Genomic DNA, 23,012 nt, shown 5'->3' on the forward strand with positions numbered 1-23,012 from the left:
ATAAATAAACAAACATAAGGAAAGGAGGCCATACCACAGCATTTTTGGAAATGTGCCCATTCCTGATCATGTATTCTAAACTGAGTTCGATAATACTTATTCGTAAGGTATGAGACACCTCTCCTTGATATTTACTCCTAAATATACTGATTCTGATTTGTTTTGGGAAAAAGGCAGGAACAGGAAATAAATGCTACAGAAAATTAGCAAAATAACGTTAACAAATTTAAGAGGTATGCAGTTCCCCACCAGCTCTTTACATTTTCAAATAATCTACAGGAGGTGCGAGGAATCTTTGTGACAACTAAGTATGGAAATATGACCAACCAAGAGTTTGCATCCAACCCAGACTTCTAACAGATCTCAACACACTCAGGACTTCAGCATTAGCATTCAAGGGCCACTGGAGACTCAAGATGAAGAGGGTCGTGGTGTACCATTCCTCTAACAGCTGAATATCACTCCCAATCTGGAGGCCCAAAAATCCGATCAGCAGTTTTAAGTATTGCTTCTTGTTGCAGTAGATAAAAGCCAAGCACCTCTCCTATCCTTGCCTTGGACATCATCTTTTGGGAAAGTCTGTAGTTATTCAAAGAAAGTAGGAGACATCAATTACAGCACAATCCTATCCATGTCTACTTGAAGAGTAAGCCCATTAGTGGTCACAGGGACTTACTGCAAGGTAAACACATATAGGATGGCAACTTTCCTCTTTCAACAAGCCTTTTAAGTTGAGACCTATCCCAGTCTGCATCTGTGTCAGAATTGTTTAATGTGTTTTTAATAATGTTTTTAACCCTTTTAAAAGTTTTTTTTAATGTTTTTAATGCTGTTTTGTTTTAATGTATTTTAAGATCTGTTTTTATGTTGTTTTAAAGTGTTTTAGGGCTTTGTTCTCCGTCCTGGGCTCCTGCTGGGAGGAAGGACGGGATACAAATTAAATAAATAAATAAACCTTAGCTTGTTTGGTCTACTAGGTATCTAAACCTGCTATTATTAAGCATTTTTGCTAAAACAAACAAACAAACAAACCAGAAAGCATGAAAGACACACATTGACCATTTGTCAATACACTAGAAAGCATGAAAATTAGACACAGGAGAAATGTAAAGGAAGGATGAGGGAGATCACAGGAAAGTCAGGGCATGATCTGTGAAAGCAACAGAGCAGGGGAAATGAAAGCGTCAAAGCCTAAGGGACACATAGTAAGGTTCCATGTGGCAGTTACAGTTCCTGCTTCGCTTTCAACATGTCATTATTTTATGTTGAAAGCACTTCTCCCAAACGTTTCTCAGCCCCATTTCATTTTCCAGTTGCACCAGGCTTTTTGCTGTTTCTTCCACCCTAGTCAATCTTCCCTCTACAGATCCCGCAGATCTCTTAAAGTGGTGTCTTGTATTGCCATGGTGCTATTGCCTTTTGTGATGCCTTCATCATATTGCTGGGGAAAGGAAGATGGCAGAAGCTGAGGGCTTCTGGCTTGACCTCCCTCTGTTACATGGTATCTGGAAGCCATACTTTTAAACTAATGACAACGCTTGTGCTATGTAAATTACAGCCTATTTTGTATGGCAGCATGAAAAGATACAGCCAAGAAACCGTGTGGGCAATCTATTTGTCTAGTTTAGCTCTCACTACTTTTCAAACAAGGTGAAAGACATTTCTGTGTTCTCTACAACACCTAGCAGATCACTAACATTAAGCAAAATTATTTAATACCAAGAGCTATAAGATCAACATGCTCTTATAGATGCAGAACAACACACGGACATGCAGGACGATATCCAGTGTTAGCCATATTCAGAGCAGACCTATGAAAATCGGTGATTTCAGTGGGTGTGCCCTGAATATGACTTAGCTGGATATCACTTATATAGAATTTAAAAAATTGAGATGGGGGTAAATTAGCCATCTCATATTAATCACATTTGTGCTACAGAGTATCTTGTTGCTTTTTAATAATGGGTAATCTAACCTAAATTAGACTTTGCACAGAAAGGTCTAATAGCCAGCAAGATAACCTACTGAATTCATTTTGTGCTCACATTTGTTTTAAACTCATTTAAACTATTTGCTAGACTGCCCAGATCAGAGACTGGCAAAGGGAGATGCTTGGTAAAATGTCTGAATTTAGCATGCCTCGCCACAGCCAAGTTAACACAATGAAAAGAGCTGTCATAAAGCAAAGGTCAACCACAAAACGATGGGATCATCATGAAAGATGCCAAGTGAGAAATAAACTAGCCAAGGAAAAAGCAGACAGAATTATAACTGTTTTCCTCCGCAGATCCCCTGAGTAGGTTTAGAAGAGGTTTATACAATTTGTTCAACTTAAACTACTTGAACGACTTACCAGCCACTAGTTTTGTTGCCAAGATTTGGGGCCTTTCTCCTGCTCTCCTCAAAATCAGCACTACAGAAATGCTGAAAATATTTGACTGAAAATATCTATGCATTTCATCAAATTAAATGTTCCATGCGTGAAGTACTAAACAAACTGAAAACTTTGGAGGGTTCATACCATGCCCTGCTTTTTGATATACACCCTATTCTTCTTTTAACATGACCCTAAGGAGAACTGGAGAGTTTCCTCACAAGGAGGGCTTACCAAACTGGTAATATGGAGATAGGAGAAAACATATAGTGACTACATATGAGCAGGGGCCTGTATTAGAGGTGTGCATATTGCATTTTATTTTAGTAACACCATTACACCATGACTTGCCCTGAGACTCTGGGCAGGGGAATAAGATTAGTTATAAATAAAGAAAGAAATGGAAATGGACTGCCTTCAAGTCGATTCTGACTTATGGTGACCCTATGAATAGGGTTTTCATGGTAAGCAATATTCAGAGGGGGTTAAAAGCAATTTGTTTTTAATAAATACATATAAATTATATCTAATAAATACTTAGATTTATGTTCTAGTTTGTGTTCGGTCCTACTGCTCAAAACTATAGGAAACACTGAGAAAACCCTGTAGAAATCAGTCAAATTCTGAATCTTCCTTGAAGTTTTCTGCTAGTTATTTTCCATTTACTTATCAGGATAGCCTAGGCAGGCGTCCAAACGTCAAATACTGCAACAGAAATCCCCAGCATAATCACAGCCTGTCAGTTAGCAGCATAAACACAAAACAGAGATGGCTGCCAGTTTCAAAAGTCATTTCCCATCCATCTTCTTCTCCAACTCCACCCCAATACACATACCAAGTATATTCTTGGCTAGTATTTGGAAATTACTTTATGACTGGAATTATTAAAAAAGAAAATTCAAAGCTTCTGAGTTTTTGCAGCTATTTGGGAAAGGCACCACTAACAAGTTAAGGCAACTACTGTTGATGATTTTTTCAGAAATCTTTAACTCTTAAGATCTGAAACACTGCAATTACTCTAACAAAGTACCCAAGAGAAAGCATAATGAAGCAATTTAGGGAAAGGAGGCATCAAAGGGTCAAAAGGTGCTTTAGCACAGCACCTTAGAGACTAACTGGTTTACTGTGGCATGAGAGGTCATCAGATGCATGAAGTGAGCTGAGAAGTATGATTGCAGGGGAGTAAATCCCATTGAACTCAATAAGCATGCAAATGATCAATCCATTCTCAGCAAATTTGCACAGGATCCCATTTCTTACCTCCTGGATTAAAAAGCAGAGAAATTCACTAATAGGCAAAAAAAAGTCTTGCGGTTTAAGAACGTTCTGGTAGCCAACAGATATTTCTATCAACCTTAAAAAGCTGGGAAATTGGGCAGCTATAGTGAATGCACCAGGGGAGCAGGAGACCTGACCTCCTCTCTGAGATATTGGACTGCCCTACAAATTTGTCAAAATGCAAACACCATTTGGGTTGGTCTTTCACAGTCCAATCCACTTCCTGTGTAGCTTGGAAGAATTTGCTTTATTAATTATTGATTGTGGTCCTCATTGGTTTTATATTGTATTGTATTGTATTGTATTGTGTTATGTACGTCACCTAGAGTGGCCGTTAATCCGGCCAGATAGGCGACTCATAAATAAAATTTTATTATTTATTATTATTATTATTATGGTAACATGTGCCTCTGAGCATATGGTGAGTGGTTGCAACACCTGCCATCTCCAAAGGTGGAGAATTCCATTTTTGTATGCTTGTTAGTGTTCCTCTTACTTTGCTTATTTCCTTGGCTACTACTGTTTCTACAGAGAATCTAATCAAGAAAATATATTTCTCTCATTATTCATCCTAGAAATCAGTGTCAAATTTATTTTTATAAACCATGTCACACAACACAATTTTCCTTGGTGGTGATGTATAATGTATGCAATGTGTTTTAAGACAGGGCTCCTTTGGTTTGGGCCTTGAGCCAGTCAGTGGCATTCAACAACTTCAGACACAACAAACTAAATATTTTTGGCATCTCTGCATGAGCCACACTCTTTCCCAATGGTGGAGACAATTCTTTGTCCATGCTATTGTCCACTAGCTATTGAAGAAAAAAAATACAGTGAAGCTACGTAATGCTATTTTGGACTATAGGCTCTTCTAGGACAGAGATGGGAACCTATGCCCTCTAGATGTTGCTGGACTCCAACTCCCATCAGCCTCAGCCAACATGGTTATTGGTCAGGGATGATGGGGGTGGTAATCCAGCAACATCACCACAGGTTTTCCTGTTCTAGTGTCTTAGGCAGGGGCCTTTCCCAGAACCTGCTACCCAATACTAACTGGAGGTGGAAGAAATCAAACCTGCTTCCTTAAGCATGCAGAGATATATGATCTACCACTGAACAAAGCCCCCTGAGTCATGCACTGTTCTGGAGAGAAGAAAATCCAGTTCAGGGAAAATTTCTGCAGTGTGAACATACACTAATCCTAAAATAAATCCATATTCTCAGGCATTAAGGCAGGGGCCACCAACATGGCTTCTGAGGGCGCCAATGTGCCCTCCAGTACCTCCTGTGGCACCTGCAAAATGCCTCAGTAACTATCTGCTAAAAAAATCCACAATACACAAGAGACTGTCTGTATTTCCTCATGTGTCATTGGATACCAGGATTGGTTGCCTAATCTCCCATCTGTTCTGAACACAGAAAAGTTGTAAAGAGCTTCTGTGAGTGAACGCAGTGGTGGCTGATGTAAGGGCCTTTCTCCTCATTGATGAGGTAGATAATGTGTGTGTGGAGGGGTGGATGCCTACACCATTTTTGTGGTCCTGTCTCTTTCTCTGCTTTTAGATGGGGCAGCCATTATGCCATGCACCCATGACAGAAAAGAAGCTAATAAGTGGGAAAGGAAATGGACTTTTGATCGCCTGTTTGCCACCCTAGGCTCATTTTGGGAGGAAGGATGGGATATAAATTGAATAAATAAATGAGTAACGTCCAAAATAGTATAATATAAAAAATGGAAGGTAGGCACAAAAAAAGGATTTCAAATGCCTCATGGCACCAGGACTTGCTGGGTGCTTATTAGGCAGGGCTGGACTCTATTTTGTTTTTAGTATGCAGGGAAATATTTTCCTGTATTAATGAAACGAACAACAATTAAGCCAACAGTTGTGTGTTTGAAGTGAAATTGGATTCTAAACTATGCAAATAAACTAATATTTATTAGCTCTTGAATTATTTTATTTACTTGTCAGGGCTCCCATTTCCCCCCTATTGAAAACAAGTCAAGGTAATTGGGGCACAAAACAGAAATTAATCCTAAAATTCCATTATCCCAAAGAGACAAAGAAAAAAACATTATACGCATATTCTTCATAAAATCGTCACAACCTTTTCCAACATCAGGCGTATTTGGCAGCCTTTTAGAATTATTAACAGTAGCTGGCTGCAGATCTGCAATAGAAGACAGCGATCCACAAACACATTATCCTTTTTTAAAAACAAAACAAAACAAAAACACCCAAATGAATAAGTGGCCCCTTACAAGATATATCTAGAACTGCCTTTTTCTCAGCTGGTGTTATAATTTCAAGAAGATTAAAATTTTGCAATGTAAAGTAATTACTAACAAGTACCTGTTTGGAAGGAATTGAAATAATTTTCTATTTTGGAAGAAAATGTGAAAATATAAAAACTAACCACTTTGTTTCAAATAACCCTTTAACATATATAAAAATATAGGACAACATACCTGAAAAAGAACATAAACAGGGCAGCAGTAATGCAGAACAAAAGGACCTACAAAGAGGGAAAAGAACATTATTATAAAATGTTGATACCAAGAAGTGTGTAGAAAATGATTTTGGGTTGTGAAAAGCCTTTAAAAATGGGGGGAGGGGTTTAAGAATTTAGAATTACCTGTATTTTAAAAGGTGCTTTTTATCATTGCAGTGTGATTGTACAAGAGAGAAAAACTCCTAGTTTGGTTACCCTTAATTATTTGCATAAGTATATTAATAGCCACCAAGGATTTTTAATCCTTTCTTAGTATACATTGTAAGGAAACCGAACTTATTTCAGAGCACACCTCTTCTGTAAAATAGGTATCCCGAACTGCATTAAATCCCATGGAATCCCTACTCTACAACTTTCACCTTTTCCAAAGAGAACCATCATCTTGGCCAAAGATCTGTGGGTCAAAATAAGAGTGCCATGCTATTTAATGTTTTTAAATTTAAAGGGTTTGAGGTCCCTTGCTATGTCCCCTATTTCCAACTGGGGACGTGATCTGTTGGCTCGTGCCAATTCAAACACACTGGCTGAGATAAGTAATTTACTGAATTAGAGAGGCTTGCATCATTAAGGATTCCTAACATTCATTTACCAGTCTTATTTGACTGCACAAGGCAACATCTGAAAAGGTGTAGGTTGCACTTATTGTTTGTATAACCCAGGAATGCCAAACGAGCGTAACAGCTGATAAAAATCCACTACTCCCACTGAAGACGACCAGAAATGGTTGAAACACGTTTGGGATTTATTCAACCAAAATACATTTTATTATAGCACATGATTATCTTTATACAAGGTTTTATGAATGTTAGCTTGCTTGCTTGCTTGCTTGCGTGTGAACGTAATTGTGATTAACAAAACAGGTTTTTATTGTATTAACAAAACGTTTCAGCTTCCGCCTTCATCAGCTGCTAACATACAAATGCTGTTACCAAGGTGGCAGTTATAGAGCTTTGAGGATGGAATGCTCAGAGGGGCTTCATTTGCAGAAGCTAAGTAGTGGTGGTACTGTCCTCCAGGTTCAGGCCATGTGGTGCCAATATATATATAGTTGTTACATATGGTTGTTTTATATAATTTTATGAATGCTAGCTGATTTTTATATATATAATAAATTTAATGCATTAGAAAATCCTACCACTAAGACGTACACAGATAAGGAATTTTTTCAATCATGTCCCATGACTGATAGCCATTCAAACATTACAAAATCACATCTAATGTTTGAACAGATCAATTACTAGCCCAACTGACTTCTTCCAGGCCAGTTCAAAAGCATTTTGTCGATCTAACAGACTGTCATTGATTCAAGTTCGCTCTGTATCCACTAACCGCTGCTTTTATCAATCTGTGTTTTTTTCATTCTGAAACATATTGATATTAATATCAAAATATCAATATTAATATCAATATATTTAAAGGAAATATTGATATTTTGAAGGAAATATCACCTTCCCTTAAAAATATTGATATTTTGAAGAAAATATTGATAAATTATCTTTCTTGCAATCGATGTTTTAGAGCCATGGAAATTCAAAGAATTAAAATTCGATCCTCAGCAATTGAGAATAAGCAAATTAATGGAAAATTCGGTACCAACTTTGAATTGGGCAGAATTCTACCACAGCTCTATTCTCAACATGCTTTAATTCCGACATTCTGAAGATTTCCATCTCCTGATGTCCAGGGGCTGAGGGATTTGGGAATGTTATATGGAATACTGGAGAAAAATCAGTGCTCAGAAGACAGGCAATGAGATAATGAGTCAAGAGTCAAAAATGTTTTATGGAAATAAGGAGCTCTGCCATTCTGAAAGTTAGAGCTCTGTCTCTCTTCCTAGTTTCCAAGTCATTCAAAAAAGGGCTTGTTTTCTGTGGATTCATTCTTTTGTCAAGATTTTCACAAATCAGAGTGCTCCTGCATGCCACTGACAGTCATCCAAGTTAAACCTTAACAGCTTGGATTTCTCCCATGCTCATCCATTTTAGTGACTATTCACCCTGATGGCTATGTTCTACCTTCACTGTTGGAGGCACCATCCTTCTAAATACCAGTTCCTGGAAATCACAGCTCCTGCTTGCAGGTTTCCCTTAAACATCTGGTTGGTTACCATGAGAACAGGATGCTGGACTAGATGTGCCTTTGGCCTGATCCAGCAGGGCTCTTCTTACTTTCTCATGTTTGTCCACCATAAATGTACATTGGAAGCATGCATCAGGCAAGTCTGCAGAAGCATCCAGATTAGGCTGGCATACAATTATTTCAACCGTTAACTAGTTGCATACATATAAACAGTACTTGCAACTCCTTGCCATTTTCTCCATGTGTTTCCATTGCTATCTACTGGCGCGTGTCCATGCATAATTTCAGCACAGATATGCTGCTACAGTTGCATCTCAGCATGTTGGTTTAAGTTAATTATTTTATTTTTCCAGCAATGGGTGGTGTTGGCAGCAGTTCAAATTGCTACTAGGGCTGTTTGATCATTAACAGCCAAATTGGGAACAGGTGATTAAATACTGGATTGAAGCTAAGTGGTCTCCACTGATTTCCACCCCCCTCACACACCAAAAATAGCCTGATTTTTCATATGCCGTTCCAAAAAATTCACTTTCACTATTGGTACTGTTTCTATAGTCCATGAAAAAGAAAATGAATTTTAAAAGGACTTAACAAAAGTCTAGGTCACCTGTTGGAACAATAATGTTCTAAAACTAACCTTTGATATTTACCAACTCCACAAAACAAACTCTCCCCACCAGAATGCTTGGCTTGGACATTAAGTACAACACACTGTCAAAGTAGCAGAAATCCTGAAGGTAACCTGGCTGTGGGAACTTTTTTTAAAAAAGCTTTAGACTTTTATGAGAGTCCTAAATGCAGCTTCCAGTTAGACGAAGCTGGCAGGAAGTTTCTTGTTTAGCTACTTCAAGTCATTTTTAAGTGCTTGAAAAGATCAAACTTTCTCAGGAAGAGAGGCAAAATCCAACCCTCTTGCCCAAGATTGTAATATTGGGAGTGTTGTGGGCTTCTGGTAGCAATAACATTTAAGGATAATGGACTGGATCCAAATAGCTGTGTTGCGATTTGGCCCTCGGCAGTCGGCAGTCTCCCCAGGCCAAGTCCCTATGTCCTGGCTATGCCTTCTAACTGGCCCTGCTCTGAACATAGGAAACTGCATTATACTAAATCAGACCGCTGGTCCATCTAGCTCAGTATTGTCTACACTGACTGGTAGTGACTCTCCAGGGTTTCATGCAGGGTTCTCTCCCAGCCTCACCTGGACATACTGGGGATTAAAATTGGGGCCTTCTGCATGCAAGGCACATGCTCTACCACTGAGCTACGTCTCTTCCCTGAACTATAATGATGCCTCTTGCTTGCATAGATGAGGAGGTGAGGAGCTTTGGAGTTGGAGAAGGGGAAAAAAACAACAAGAAAAAAATCCAGGTGCTGCAAAATACAATTTATTATAAGCTCAATACTTTTGGACGATTCCTTTATCAAGGGCACATTTCTAAGCACCAGTTCTGACACAGCAGGAATACTGCAGCAACTCCTATATTTTGTTGTTTTATAGTACCTGGGGTTTCTCTCACCTCCCCACCCTCCCAATAGTAGTGCTACCTAGGTTCTATAGAGAAAGAGTAGAAACATGATTTTTGCCCTTCTGGAATGTAATCTACTGTACAGGTTAAGTGGCATGTCTGTGGCTCCACCCACATTGCCCACCCCACCACTGGAATGCAGTCCCCAGAAGGCTGCCCATGAGGGAATGTGGCTCTAGAACTGAAAAATGTTCTCCATCTCTGATTTAGATTCACGGAAATTCCTTTTATATTATTCAAACAGGTTGTAACCCTAAACTCTAAAGATAAAACTCCAAATATTTCCCACCATCACCAAAAAAAGGAACAAGCTAAAGCATCAAACACAAAGCATCAAGGTAAAGTTCTCTAGTGCGATAAAAAAGAACAAGATGTATTGATACTTCTTTAAAACCAAATATATATTTAAACCACATAAAATTATAACTGCGTGTTCAGTAGAAACCAGAGCTGTAAATTAACCTGCACTCTGTTGGAATTCTATTCCAGTTTTTTCCTTGCCATGACCCGTTCATAGTTGATTGATGTCACAAGGTCAACAAGCAGAGCTCTGCAACATATAGAGCTTGAAATCTTCCAGCTGTACAAATAACTACATCCAGCAGAAAGACGAAAAGTATCTTGAATGAGTGATATATGTTTGATGAGTTCTTTTTATATAATTTACTTTCTCTACTGTTTTTATTAGATGCTCATTAAACGACCTACAGTTCACACATCAGTAATTTGTATGCATAAAAGAACCAACTGTCGCTGATAAGCTCATAACAGAATTACTTCATAACAGAATTACAGCAGCAGAAGACCTAAAAGTCATCTCTCATCATAGAGCTGAGGCAGAGGTACAGAATTTGTTGGGAATTAGATAGATTTCCCAGGAGTGTTGCCATTTCAAGTTATCAGTCATATAGCTTCTCACAAATGAAGACTGGAATACACGAGTTGTTGAAACATAACTTGCTTACTTAGTGAGCATTTAATAAGGTAGTATTAATAATTCTCAACCAAGGTGTAATTTTTTTGTTGTGATTGAGGTTAAAAGAAAAGCCTTTGTAGTTTTTTTCCTGTTACTTTCTGTGTGTGTAACTTTGTTTTATTGGTTTAAAGTTTACACAAATTCCAGAAAATTATAGCAGCTTTCCCTGAAAACCACCCTCCTACAAAATTGCTTGTTAAGATGTTTTTAAACCTTTTTTTAAAAATATGATTTTAAAGATGTTTTGTTTTAATATATTTTAATATCTGTTTTTATGATGCTTTATAGTGTTTTTGTTTGCCGCCCTGGGCTCCTGCTGGGAGGAAGGGTGGGATACAAATTTAATAAATCATCATCATCATCATCTCCAGTTATCTGTCAACAATCCCATTCAAGTGGGAGGGGCTCATTAAAGGAGCAAGTGAATAAATAAATAATAACCAGGAAATGAATCAGTCAATTAATTAAATGTGGCGGCTTCATTTGATGCTACATGTCTTCTATTACCTTCAGCTCCAGGTGTTCTTTAGCAAAGAGCTCTAAGAAGCCATTCCAGATCTCATGAAAACTCATCTCCTTTTTGCAGCTTGCTAAACAGGACTTCTAATAAGCCACCAGTTCTAAAAGGTCATGCATCCAATCAGGGCTGGCTCCAAGAATGCCGGGGCCCTTGGGCATCAGCTTGCCCTGGGCCCCGGCGTGTGGGTGCGCACGTGTGCGCACTCACGCACACAGTTCCCCCACCTACCTGTCTGCTGTCTTTTACCATTGCCCTTAACAAAGATGGCAGCTGCGGTTTCCCTAAGGGGATGACGCCTCCACCGCCATCTTTGTTGATGGCATGTGTGCGTGCTACACGCGCGCATCTCTGCCATCAACTAAGATGGCGGCAGGGGCTTCAGTACCTTAGGGAAACCGCGGCCACCATCTTCGTTAAGGGCAATGGTAAAAGACAGCAGACAGGTAAGGGGGTGTGGAGGGGGGACCGTGGATAACAGATCACGGAAGGGGAGCGGAGGGGTGGCTGAGGGGGCCCCTGTAGCTCCAGGGGCTGTCGGGCCAGTGCCCCTCCTGGCCGCCCTTTAGAACCAGCCCTGCATCCAATCCTCAGAATCTGGTGTGGCAGGAGATTTCCAATACTGAAGGACTACTCTTTTAAGAACACTCCTGTACTTTCCTCTCATCTACATGTTGATAGTTACAGAGGACCAATAGTCTTGCTATTTTTGTAATCGTGGACAAGTACAATTTACACATGTCAAAGATAAAAGGCATGTACAAATACATGTAGATCTTTCTTAAAATAAAAAAGGGGAAATGACAATTAGGAAAAAACAGGGTGCTGTATGGATGGATAGCTGCCATAGGGCTCTACACATCAGGCACCAAGTCCCTAGTTCCTGTGCCACCATGCTTTGAGGAGTGATCTGAAGGCAATTCAAGTCATGATACTGCAACGACACTAACCAAAGTCATCTTGGTTTCTGGAAATCAAGGAGCTAATTCTATATTACCTTCTATAAAGCTCCACGTTCTGCTGCATTTCCTCAATCCATAGCAACTAGCCACCAAAGAAAGCCCCTAGGCTCTCCCAGAAACTTGGCCCATATCAGTCTAGAGCTTCAGGCCACTTCCCAAGCTGTGGGAAGCTGACTCTTGCCAACACATGCACCCAAGTGCCTGACAGGGACTTCAAAAACTCCACTGCACAGGTTTGGGCCTCCACTGCTTTTGAATACCAGTTGCTGGAAACTGCAGGAGGGGAGAGTGCTCTCAGGGGTGTAACTACGGCGGTGCGGCAGGTGAGGGCCGCACTGGGTGTCACCACGAGACGGGGGTGACACCACGAGCTACTCCCCCCCCCGCCCTAGGCACCACCGCCACGAAGCAGCAGGCAGGGCCAAGGAAGAGAGAGAGAGAGAGAGAGAGGAGCAAGTGCGGCAACTGCCCTCTTCACTCAGCACCCGCCCTGCCACCTCACAGGCTGGCAGAATGGTGCAATCTCTCTCCCTCTCCGCAGTTCCAGCAGCCTGAGGCCGGGCATGCCGCAAAGCAACCCAGAAAATCCCTCCTGGCTTTAGGCTGTGTGCGGCAGCGGTGGTTGCTGCTGCTGCTGCTGAGGGCTGGTTGGCTGGACGCCAGCCTCTTGGCGGGCCAGCCAGCGTTCAGCCGCCCATGCGGGGCCCGGCGGTGGAGACGCGGGAGTGATGCAGTTCTCTCCTTCCCCGGCGCAATCGCCGGCCGGGCGGCCCTGCCTGGACCCGCTGGAAGGAAGGTGGGGGGGTGACGGGAAGCGTGAGAAGGATGCGCTGGCCTTGGGCGCTACCGGTTAGGGACAGCCCCGAGCAAGCAGCTGGCCAGCTTGGGTAAGTCATGATTCTCCAAGGCTGCTGCTTGCCTAGTCTCCCTTTCCCTGGTGGGGAGCCCCATTGAGCTCCGTGGGGGCTTACACTTAGTGGAGGGGTGCGTAGCAGCCCTACTCAGAGTAGAGGCATTGAAATAAATGGTTTGAAAAGAGCCCAGGGCGGCAAGCATGTCAGCAATAAAGCACTGGGTTGTGTTTTATTTAGCCAATTCACTTCTACTCAAAGTAGGGCCATTGAACTGAATGGATCAAGTCATGCCCCATATTTTCAATAGGTCTACTGCTCAGGCTGCAAACCTAGGTACACTTACGTGGGAGCAGTGCTGTAAATTTTGGAGGGGGAGTGCCATAATGGAATCTCAAAGCCCTCCCCCCCCATTTTAGCCAAATCCTTCTTCCAAACAAAATTCTAAACATGCTTTTAGTTGTTTCAATTGTTTTAAATGTTTTATTTTGTTTTTAATTGTATTGGGTGGTATTCAGTGCTAGTCAGTGCAGACCCATTGAAGTTAATGGACATGACTAAGGCTGCAATCCAGTACACACTTCTTGTTGTTATGTGCCTTCAAGTAGATTATAACCTATGGCGACCCTATGAATCAGCTACCTCCAAGAGCATCTGTCATGAACCACCCTGTTCAGATCTTGTAAGTTCAGGTCTGTGGCTTCCTTTATGGAATCAATCCATCTCTTGCTTGGCCTTCCTCTTTTTCTACTCCCTGCTGTTTTCCCCAGCATTATTGTCTTTTCCAGTGAATCACGTCTTCTCATGATGCGTCCAAAGTATGATAACCTCAGTTTCATCATTTTAGCTTCTAGTGACAGTTCTGGTTTAATTTGTTCTAACACCCAATTATTTGTCTTTTTTGCAGTCCTTGGTATGTGCAAAGCTCTCCTCCAGCACCACATTTCAAATGAGTTGATTTTTCTCTTATCCACACTTACATAGGAGTAAGTCCCATAGAACCTAATGGAGCTTACTTCTGAGTAGACATATATTGGATTGCACGTAACTTAGGTCCATTAATTTCAGTGGGCCTCCTCTGAGTAGGACTGAGTTGAATACCACCCATAGAAGGCTGCCTTATGTCATCTGGTCCATCTAGCTCAGGATTGTCTACACTGACTGGCAGCGGCTCTCCATGGTTTCAGACCGGAGTCCGTCCCAGCCCTACCGGTTACATGAGGTTCAGGTTGCGTTATCAGTGTCCAGGAAAGCTCTAAACCTTTCTAAAGTCTTCCTAGGAAGGGAGCGATTAAGGGACAAAATAAGCCTGGCTCTTTCACCTCTATAAAAATTACACAACAGTAAAAGTTCCTAAATCTGCACTACTGCAGGGTGTATGTGTGGAACCATGATTCTCATATGGAATGCCATTAACTCCCAAAATAACTGAGGGGACGACACTGAAGTTCCACTGGAGGCTGATTCATTAATTAGGGCAAGTAGGGCACCACCCCACCAAGCTAAGTCTGCCCTCAGCCAACCCCCATCTGCCAGTCTGGCCTGCCTACCTCCTTACTTACAACCAGTCTAGGGATGGCCCTGCTTGCCATATTGCTTCTGCTCCCTAATCTCAGTGGTGAATTTTCACTTTAACCACATGAAACTATGTATAAATGTAAATACATTTAGGCTGTGCGTATGATATTGTAATTTAAAGGTGTAATTTTAATTTTGCTAGTTGTTTGTGTCACTACTATTGCTATTACATTCAGTGATGTACGGGAATTACGCTTTACGAGTAACATTAGTACAAAAAACATTACTAAGGATTCTGTATGGTCTGGTACGGGAGGAGGTCCATGGGGGTGACACCATGAGTTACCGCACCAGGTGACACCAACCCTAGTGACGCCACTGAGTCCTCTTGCATGGCCCCTGGTTGGCCACTGTGATAACAGGATGCTGGACTGGATGGGCCCTTGGCTTAATCCAGCAGGCTTTCCTTATGTTCTTACGAGTTAGTAGCAAGCTTGGTTTCCAAGACAGACTGCTGTGAAAGGTCTGGATTCAAACCCTCAGTGATTAACAAAAACACTTCTTTGCTTCTAACTGTATTTGTAGCTGCTTAAAGTATGTACTTTTCAAGAAGTAACACCAAGGAATTTTAATGTCTGTAAATGCTTCCCTACAGAAAACATGGCAAATGCGAGCTCAAGTTTTAGGAACATGAGGCTGCTGATTTTTTTTCCACACACTGTCATGCAGCTGTCCTGGGTTTATGATGGAACAGCTGTTTTGGATATCACTAACAGGAGCAGAGCACCTCAATGGTGGGTATTAAAAAAGGGGGGGAAGGAGAGGGACCTCCTGTATTCTTTAAGCACTTAAAATGAAGGGGAAAAGCAGAAGTGCAAGATATAGATATAATTTACTCTCTAGTGAAATAAGGAACAAGAGAGCAACAGAAATCTTCAAAGCTTTTTAACAAAATGTTTTTAAAGATGTTTTATTTTAATGTATTTTAAAGTCTGTTTTTATGATGTTTTAAAGTGTCTTTAGTGCTTTTGTTTGCCCCCCTGGGCTCCTGATGGGAGGAAGGGCGGGGTATAAATCAAATAATAAATAAATAAATCCACTCCTCAGGAAATGAGCTCTCACCTTTCCAATGTTTGTGTGGTTTGTTTTTTTTAAATATCAAACTTGTTCTTAAGCATTATGTATTAAGAGTTGCTCAGCACTGCTTTGGTACACCGATTCTTGTTCCATTTTGTCCCAAGTTACCAGCGAAAGCAAGTCTTAGGAGGCAAACTGAACACAAATTCTAAATCTGAGATGCCGGTTTTAAAATGTATCAATGCCATAAGTAGGCTGGAGCTGTGAACATTCCATGGTCAGCGCTATTACCTCTAAACTTCTCTTAACGTGTGGCTCATCCTGTAGTAAATAAAAGGAAGCAGTGGCCTGGGGATGGAGTTTCATTCCAATATCTCCATTCCGTGAAGGAGGGACAATATAGATTTTGCTTGCAGAAGGTTCTCAGGCTCAGTCCCCCAGTATCTCCAGCTCAAAAGATCAGGTAGCAAGTGACATGAAAGATCTCTACCTCAAACCCAGGACTGCTGCTTCCAGTCAGAGTAAACAATACTGAGGTGAACAGACAAAATGTCTGACCTGGTATCAGCAGGGCCAGTCCCAAAGGGCAGCCAGGTTGGGCCCTGTCCGAGGGCCCCTGGAGCCACAGAGGCCCCTGAGGGGCCTCTCGATAGGGTGGGGGAAGAGTAGCGCTCCTTTTCCGTGATCTGCGGCAGAGTAGCTGCTGCGGATCGCAGGGAGGAAGCTTCTTCTGCCAGCCCACTCATTGGCTCCACCTTCCTGTCTCTCCTGTCTTTGCGGCTGCGCGGGCTGCTCGTGCAGGACTGCCATTAACCAAGATGGCGGCCGAGGTTTCCCTAAGGGGCTGAAGCCTCTGCCACCATCTTGGTTGATGGCAGTGATGCACATGCGCAGCAGCCTGTGTGAGGCGTCCTTCCCTGGCTCTCCCTGTCAGGTTCCTACCTGCTCGTGGTTACTGCCTGTCTCTAGGCACCACCAGGGACTCCACCAGTCCGGACCGCTCTCTCTTATGATTTCTCTCCCCGCTCTAGCACAGATCTCAACAGATCCCCCTGCTAGGCAACCACCAGTAACGTCCCAATACTAGTATTCCCAGAGACTCTGAATACTGGTATTGTTATTCTCTTCACCGCTGCCACCATTTGTTACAGTTCCCCTTCAGCCTTGGTCATTACCTTACCCTCCCTTCTGGTCTGTGAAACCCCAGCCAAGGATCAGGCCTTTGGTAAACCAAATTAAGTATTTATTACAGATAACAAAGCTAACAAGATTAACAAGATTTCTTCTTAAGGCACATAAGCATATGGTTTTACTCAATACTAATCCGAACTCCACCTCCCTCCTTCTTCACTCTCTCCTGGCAAAAAACTCTCTCAAACCCCACCAAGCAATCCACTCTTTCTCTTCTCCCCCCAGATTCCACAATTCACCACCTCACATTCACCCAGATTTACCTGTCATCCTTTCATTTATACTGTCAGCCATTTTAAACATTCAGCCAATCATCAAGCATTCTATTGCCCATTCACTCCCCCTCCTCTTTCACTACTTACCATGTATACTCTAAACAACCAGCACTTACCATATATACACTAATATATAGGAACATCACAGCCTGCACAGCCACAAAAGACAGGAGAGACTAGCCAGCGAACGGGCGGGCGGAAAAAGCTCCCTCCCTGCAAGAGACAGGTAGTCGTGCGCATGTGTGCTGGGGCCCAGAACAAGCTGGTGCCCAAGGGCCCCCGGCACCTTCTTATACTTCTGTGAACTCACTAAGAATCTGCTCCTTTACTTGAAAGTGTACCGACTTCTATTCAACATGAGCTCCCTAGGCCTGTCACAGTACTTTCTGTATTGTAATTCTCTTGTTGCTGTCTATGGAGAAACTCATTCAAAGAGTGTGGGATCAAGGGAACAATGCCTCAATGCTTCCAGTTTGTGTGCCACTAATCCCAAAAGATTTCCAGTACAAAAGTGCCCTATTGTAGGCATCCAAAACAGATAACGTGTTACAGTTGTTGGTGGTAAAGCCTGGAGGACATTAGATTGGTATAGAACCTTATTCTTATTTTGTGGACTTGACTGGCCTGTATAAAAAGAACAGGAAAGGAAAGAATGCAGGACAAGGTTTCAAAATTAATTAGATCTAACTTCAAAGGGCCAAGCAAAGGTATGCACATGAAATGTGTTTGTACACAAGTCAAAATTCTTAAGTACTTTCCACTTTATCATCTCCTCAGCTATCTTGAAACTCTTTAACTGCTGCAGAATTATAGCAATGTTTTGTACTCCTGTTGCCTGTGGCTAACAGGCATTTGCCCTGTAAGAATCGTGAAACTTCTTAGGACTTCTTAAGATCAACAGGCAGGCTGGTGTCCAGTATTTCACATACTGTTTCACAGTATGCCAAGGGAAAGGAGATACTCAAGGGAGAATTCACCAGAGCTTCTTGACCTTTGCATGAAAGGCTGGCCTGACCTTCATCATGTTCACTTCTATAATTGTTTAATTGACTTTTTTAAAAGATAAGTGATAAAAAAAATTAATACTCAGTGCAGACTGTTGCTGGAAACTCAAATTAAATTTTGCACATATTTATTAGGCATGCATGCTTGTTTAATTTCAACAGAATAAACATGTTTGTTTATATTCAGGGTGCAGCCAGCGACTACAGAAAAAGTTAATAGCAAAAACTGGTTTAAAGTGTCTCATTGAAAGGTGCTCCAAACATCTTCAGGCATGTGATTCAATTTATGAGCAGCTAGGTCCTGATATCATAAAATGAAAATGACAGGCTCTTCCCTATACATAATTTAATTGTATCACATACAAAAAGCACTTTCTCTGGCATAATCTGTTTATTAGTTCTTCACATTCATTTGAATACACCACCATTTGCCAGCAAGGCTGCTTTTGTTCACATATATTTCTCACTGAGGTGTGTAACATTTACATAAAATTACATTATGAAAAAATGCATTTGGATAAAAAATGCAGAATTACAGTGAATTTGGGATTCTTCAACATTATCTTTCCAAAATAAAACTAGGAGGAGGAGGAAATCTCAGTTGTCCCTTTCTGCCTCAAATGCCTAGCTGAGGAATCTAGAAAGAAACGGAAACCAGCTTAAATCTAAGTAGTCTAAATCTAAGTGGCTAAAGTGGTTTCTCTGTTGGGCTATATGCCTATTTTTGTCATAGTCATTAATTTCCATGCAATCTTTACAGAGCTATTAGCTAGCAGAGCTAATTTCATTTTCAACTACTCTTTGAACAACTTGATTCCATATTATTGCGTAAAGTGCATTAAATATTCCTCTCTCAGTTCATATACTCTTTGCCTTGGCAATCCAAAACTTAAGCAAATGTTTAGCTTTCAGAAGAACATCAAAATAATGATGAATACTCCTTCAATACAGAGAAGTAGGGATCTTTCAAGAAATTCTTTCAACACTGCCCATATACGGCAGGACAATAATTTATCCAGAGCTTGGAAAAGTTACTTTTTTGAACGACAACTCCCATCAGCCCCAGCCAGCATGGCCACTGGATTGGGCTGATGGGAGTTGTAGTTCAAAAAAGTAACTTTTCCAAGCTCTGAATTTATCCTATAGACAGGCTACTATATTCAATTACTTTCACCCATTAACAATGTAAGCATAGTTGGGTTTACCCTCTGTGTAGCTGCGCACAACTGATTAGAAATTCTCTTTTCATTCTTCATAGTTAATGCATAAAATGGTGGAGTGTTGCTAGGTGTTCCCCCAGCTGGTGAAGCTCATTTGACAACACCACGGAACGGCGTCTTCAATGGTCCTGGCCTACACTCGTGGAATACTCTTCTAACAGAGATTCAGCAGGCAGTTTCTGTTTTAATTGGTGAAAACTCTTATTTGCCATCAGGCTTATGCAGACAATGAGGAAAAACATATTCCATAATGTGAAAATTTCAAAATTTGTGAGGTTTTTATTGTGTTATAATTGTTGTAAACCTCTTTGGTTTTTTAAATGAAATTGTGGTATAGACACAATTTTATAAGTAATACATAGTATCGCTGAGAATTTCTGTTAAGATTTCAAATAATTGGCTATCTGCACAATCAGACAGAGAAAAAAGTCCATGGGTGTTGATAACGGAATATCCCAACCCTGGCTGCAAACATTTGTGAAACTTTTTGCACTTTTCAGACCTAAGGCAAGTAATTCAGCAGCAAGCCAATATTGCTCTGCCTCCTAAATTCACGTTTTATGGGAAATGAATAAAACAATTTGTCAGTCGCAGATTGGGCCCTCTGCCAAGTTAGCTACACCTACACCACAGCAGCTGTTAAGATACTCTTGAACATTTCTTCCAACAAGCCCCAAGCAAACTGAAGAGAGATAAGATCAAAAGGATGACTAATATATGATATTAAACAAGAGATTATGTAGATTCTTGCTAAATCAGAGTTGTCTGATCACAGTGAAATTATTAGAAGTGGCAATTACAGAACATGGTTGTGCCAAAATGGAGAACACCTGTCATTAGAGAAGGGAGGGGGAAATCTAATTAAATCCCTAGATTTTATGGTTCACTAACTCTATATAAACATACACACTTAAGTACTACATCCATTCTTTGTAAATACAAACCTAATTGCTTCTCCTTTAAGCTGGTATGTTTTGTCCTCTTTGCTTCAGATAAATAAAATTAACTGACAGCAGAATGATCACAAAGCCCTCATTCTGTTCCCTTACTGCTGAATCTTGATACAAGTTCATTTCTCAAACTACATCTTGAAAGGACAAAGTACAGATCACGATGGACGAGTTCAACAAACTCGACGATAGGGCAAGCTTTAAACCTAAGCATGGCAAATTTTCCCCACCATGCTGCTTCCAAGGCTTCACCTTCACTCTCTCACACCCAAAACATTTACATGCATACATGTCATAACTGCTGTGGTGATGGCGGTATAATACAAAATTAATGAGTTGATTTAAAATATTCTTCCTGCAATCTAAAAGACGTGGCACAGAAGAAAGAGAGAAGGGAAAGAGGGAAAGCAAACTCAGGCCCTGGTTGGTTCTTAGTTACAAGTTTCTTTTCTTTCTGGCAGGTAAGGGGAAAGCAAGCTCCCTGAACCTGCTCCTTCTTCTTGGGGGATGGATGGGGCTAGGTTTGTCTCCCCCTTGCCATGATGCTCTTTCTTGGAAGTAGGGGGAGCAGCCACTGGGATGCCCTTGAGCAATGGCAGAGGTCAAACACAGTTAAAAAAAAAAGTAAATTGTGGTCTGGCAGAGCTAAGGTAATGGGGCAAAAAAAACCACTGGTTCTCTACATGCAGGAAATAATATATTATATGGCCCAAGACCCCACAAGTCAACATGTCAATATGTTGTCCCATGCTTTTGTTAATTAACAAATATTCAACCTGCATTGATTTCCATAAAATCAACTGCACACCAGAGAAACATCCAATTTTTCCTGGGGTGAGAAGAAACCTCAAAATTCTTCATAATGTTAATACTTGGGAGAGGAGGGAGGGAATGGGGACTGATGAAATTTTTAAGGTCATGTTGGACTATCTGCAGTCATGAGAAATGAAGGAAGCAATTGTTTTTGCCTCTTAAGTTAGGCTTGTTTTAATGCAGACAGTGGTTTTCTTAATTTCCATCTATGAGCTTGATCATCAATTCTCATTGGGCTTGCACAGGTCATACTGGTATGAAAAACTGAAGAACACTACCAAAAAGCCTGTCTAATTATCAAGGTTTCCTGCCATTCCCAAGACTGAACCCATTTCAGATGAAGGTCTGCAGAGTCCATGGACAATCTTCTCCAGGGTATTTTCATAACACTCAGATCACTGTAAAAGGTCAGCCCAGCTGTGTCTGAATACCAATGTTGTCTCCGCTCAAGAAACTGGAATGAGACAAATAAGCAGGATCTCGGCATGGCAGAACAACTAATAATTTCACACTGAGAAGATGATTAGGAGTGAAGTGGAGTCATATGGTCATAAGTAATCCCTTTGTAACAGTCAGGCAGGCACTCAACTGAAACTCTCCCGCTCTTCCAGCTTTTAGTGGTCAGGCACTCACAATAGAAAAAGAAAAGAAAACCAGTCGAATTGGTATGGAGGGTGATGCAAAAAACTACCCTGTCCAAACAGCAGTTCTGTAGGATTCTTACAAATGGATTAAAAAGTTGTGCCTTTGAAATTTAGGGTTAGCAAGGAGAGGGGGAGTAGCAGACTTGCCAAAAACAAAGAAGGGAGGAGGAGTGGGGTCAACAACAAAATCATTTAACTAATGCTTTAATGGGAAATGCTCTTAAGGAGAGCAGGTGGTTCCTGGTACGTATTGTTTAGCAGTTTGGGGAGCTGCCGTGTGCATGCATTCCTTCCCTCTAATGAAATTAGGTTAACACTGGAAAGAGTGTAGGTAGTACCAAGTATTTTCTATAAAAAAGTTAGAGAAATGGAATCAAGATCCTTCTAGGGTCTTATTGAAAAACCATGAAGGATAGGAAATTAGTCTTTGACTTGTGTAGTTCTCAGAGTACATAATTCCCTCCGTGTAGGAAACCAGTGCTATTTTCGTCTATTACATGGACTTCCTGATGACTGGCATAATTAGAGGAACACCAATAAATGTTCATTTGGGACAGGAACACAATTGGAGTGCTCAGGGTGTTAGTAGGATGATGTGCATGTGTGGGTGTATGGGGGAGGGAAAGAGAGAGAATTTAGACTAGTATAAATCTTTCTGCAAAAAAATATATCATACATACTCCAACCGCCACGAAAATAAAATGAAATATCATTAGTTCATTAAATCAATAACTTTGTTTGCTGGGAGATCAATGATAAATTTATGTACAGGGGAAAGCAGAATAGCTAAGATCAAGGAAGTTCTTATTGGAAGTTAAAACCACATTGTTCTTTTCATTGTGATAACAAATGGTGTAACAAATACTTTTAAATTACACCAGGACAACAACAAGTAAGGCTTACAAGTCCATCAAAGGGTCCCAATGACATCACAAACCACAAAAACAGGGTTGGAGTTGTTTGGATGGTAACTGGACCCCAGAATTAGAGTCTGAAACAACAAATAGCATGACTAACTTGATTGTATTTGTCCTCCCTTTGACTTAACATAATTGCTGTACCTTTACAAAAACATAATGGCTCTCAGAGCACTAACCCAGCTACATCAATCAGCACATTTGTTGCTGTGAGCTCTATTGCAACTGCTTTTCAAAACTGCGAAAGTGAGATTGATTATTATTAATTTGGCAGATGATTTCAACTTGGGCTGAAATGAATACCGTTTTATTTGTTCAGACCAAGAAGT

General features: G+C 40.9%; 1 protein-coding gene across 1 annotated transcript in view; it reads right to left on the reverse strand.

Annotated features, from left to right (window-relative positions):
* TMEM135 (transmembrane protein 135) overlaps nt 1-23,012 on the reverse strand; it is a 260,384-nt gene that overhangs the window by 77,905 nt on the left and 159,467 nt on the right. The window contains exon 6 of the mRNA XM_061628891.1: nt 6,120-6,166. Coding sequence (XP_061484875.1) covers nt 6,120-6,166 — 47 coding nt within the window. The remainder of the gene's footprint in view (nt 1-6,119; nt 6,167-23,012) is intronic.

Source organism: Rhineura floridana, chromosome 5, assembly GCF_030035675.1.
Source record: "Rhineura floridana isolate rRhiFlo1 chromosome 5, rRhiFlo1.hap2, whole genome shotgun sequence".
Classification (NCBI taxonomy): Eukaryota; Metazoa; Chordata; class Lepidosauria; order Squamata; family Rhineuridae; genus Rhineura; species Rhineura floridana.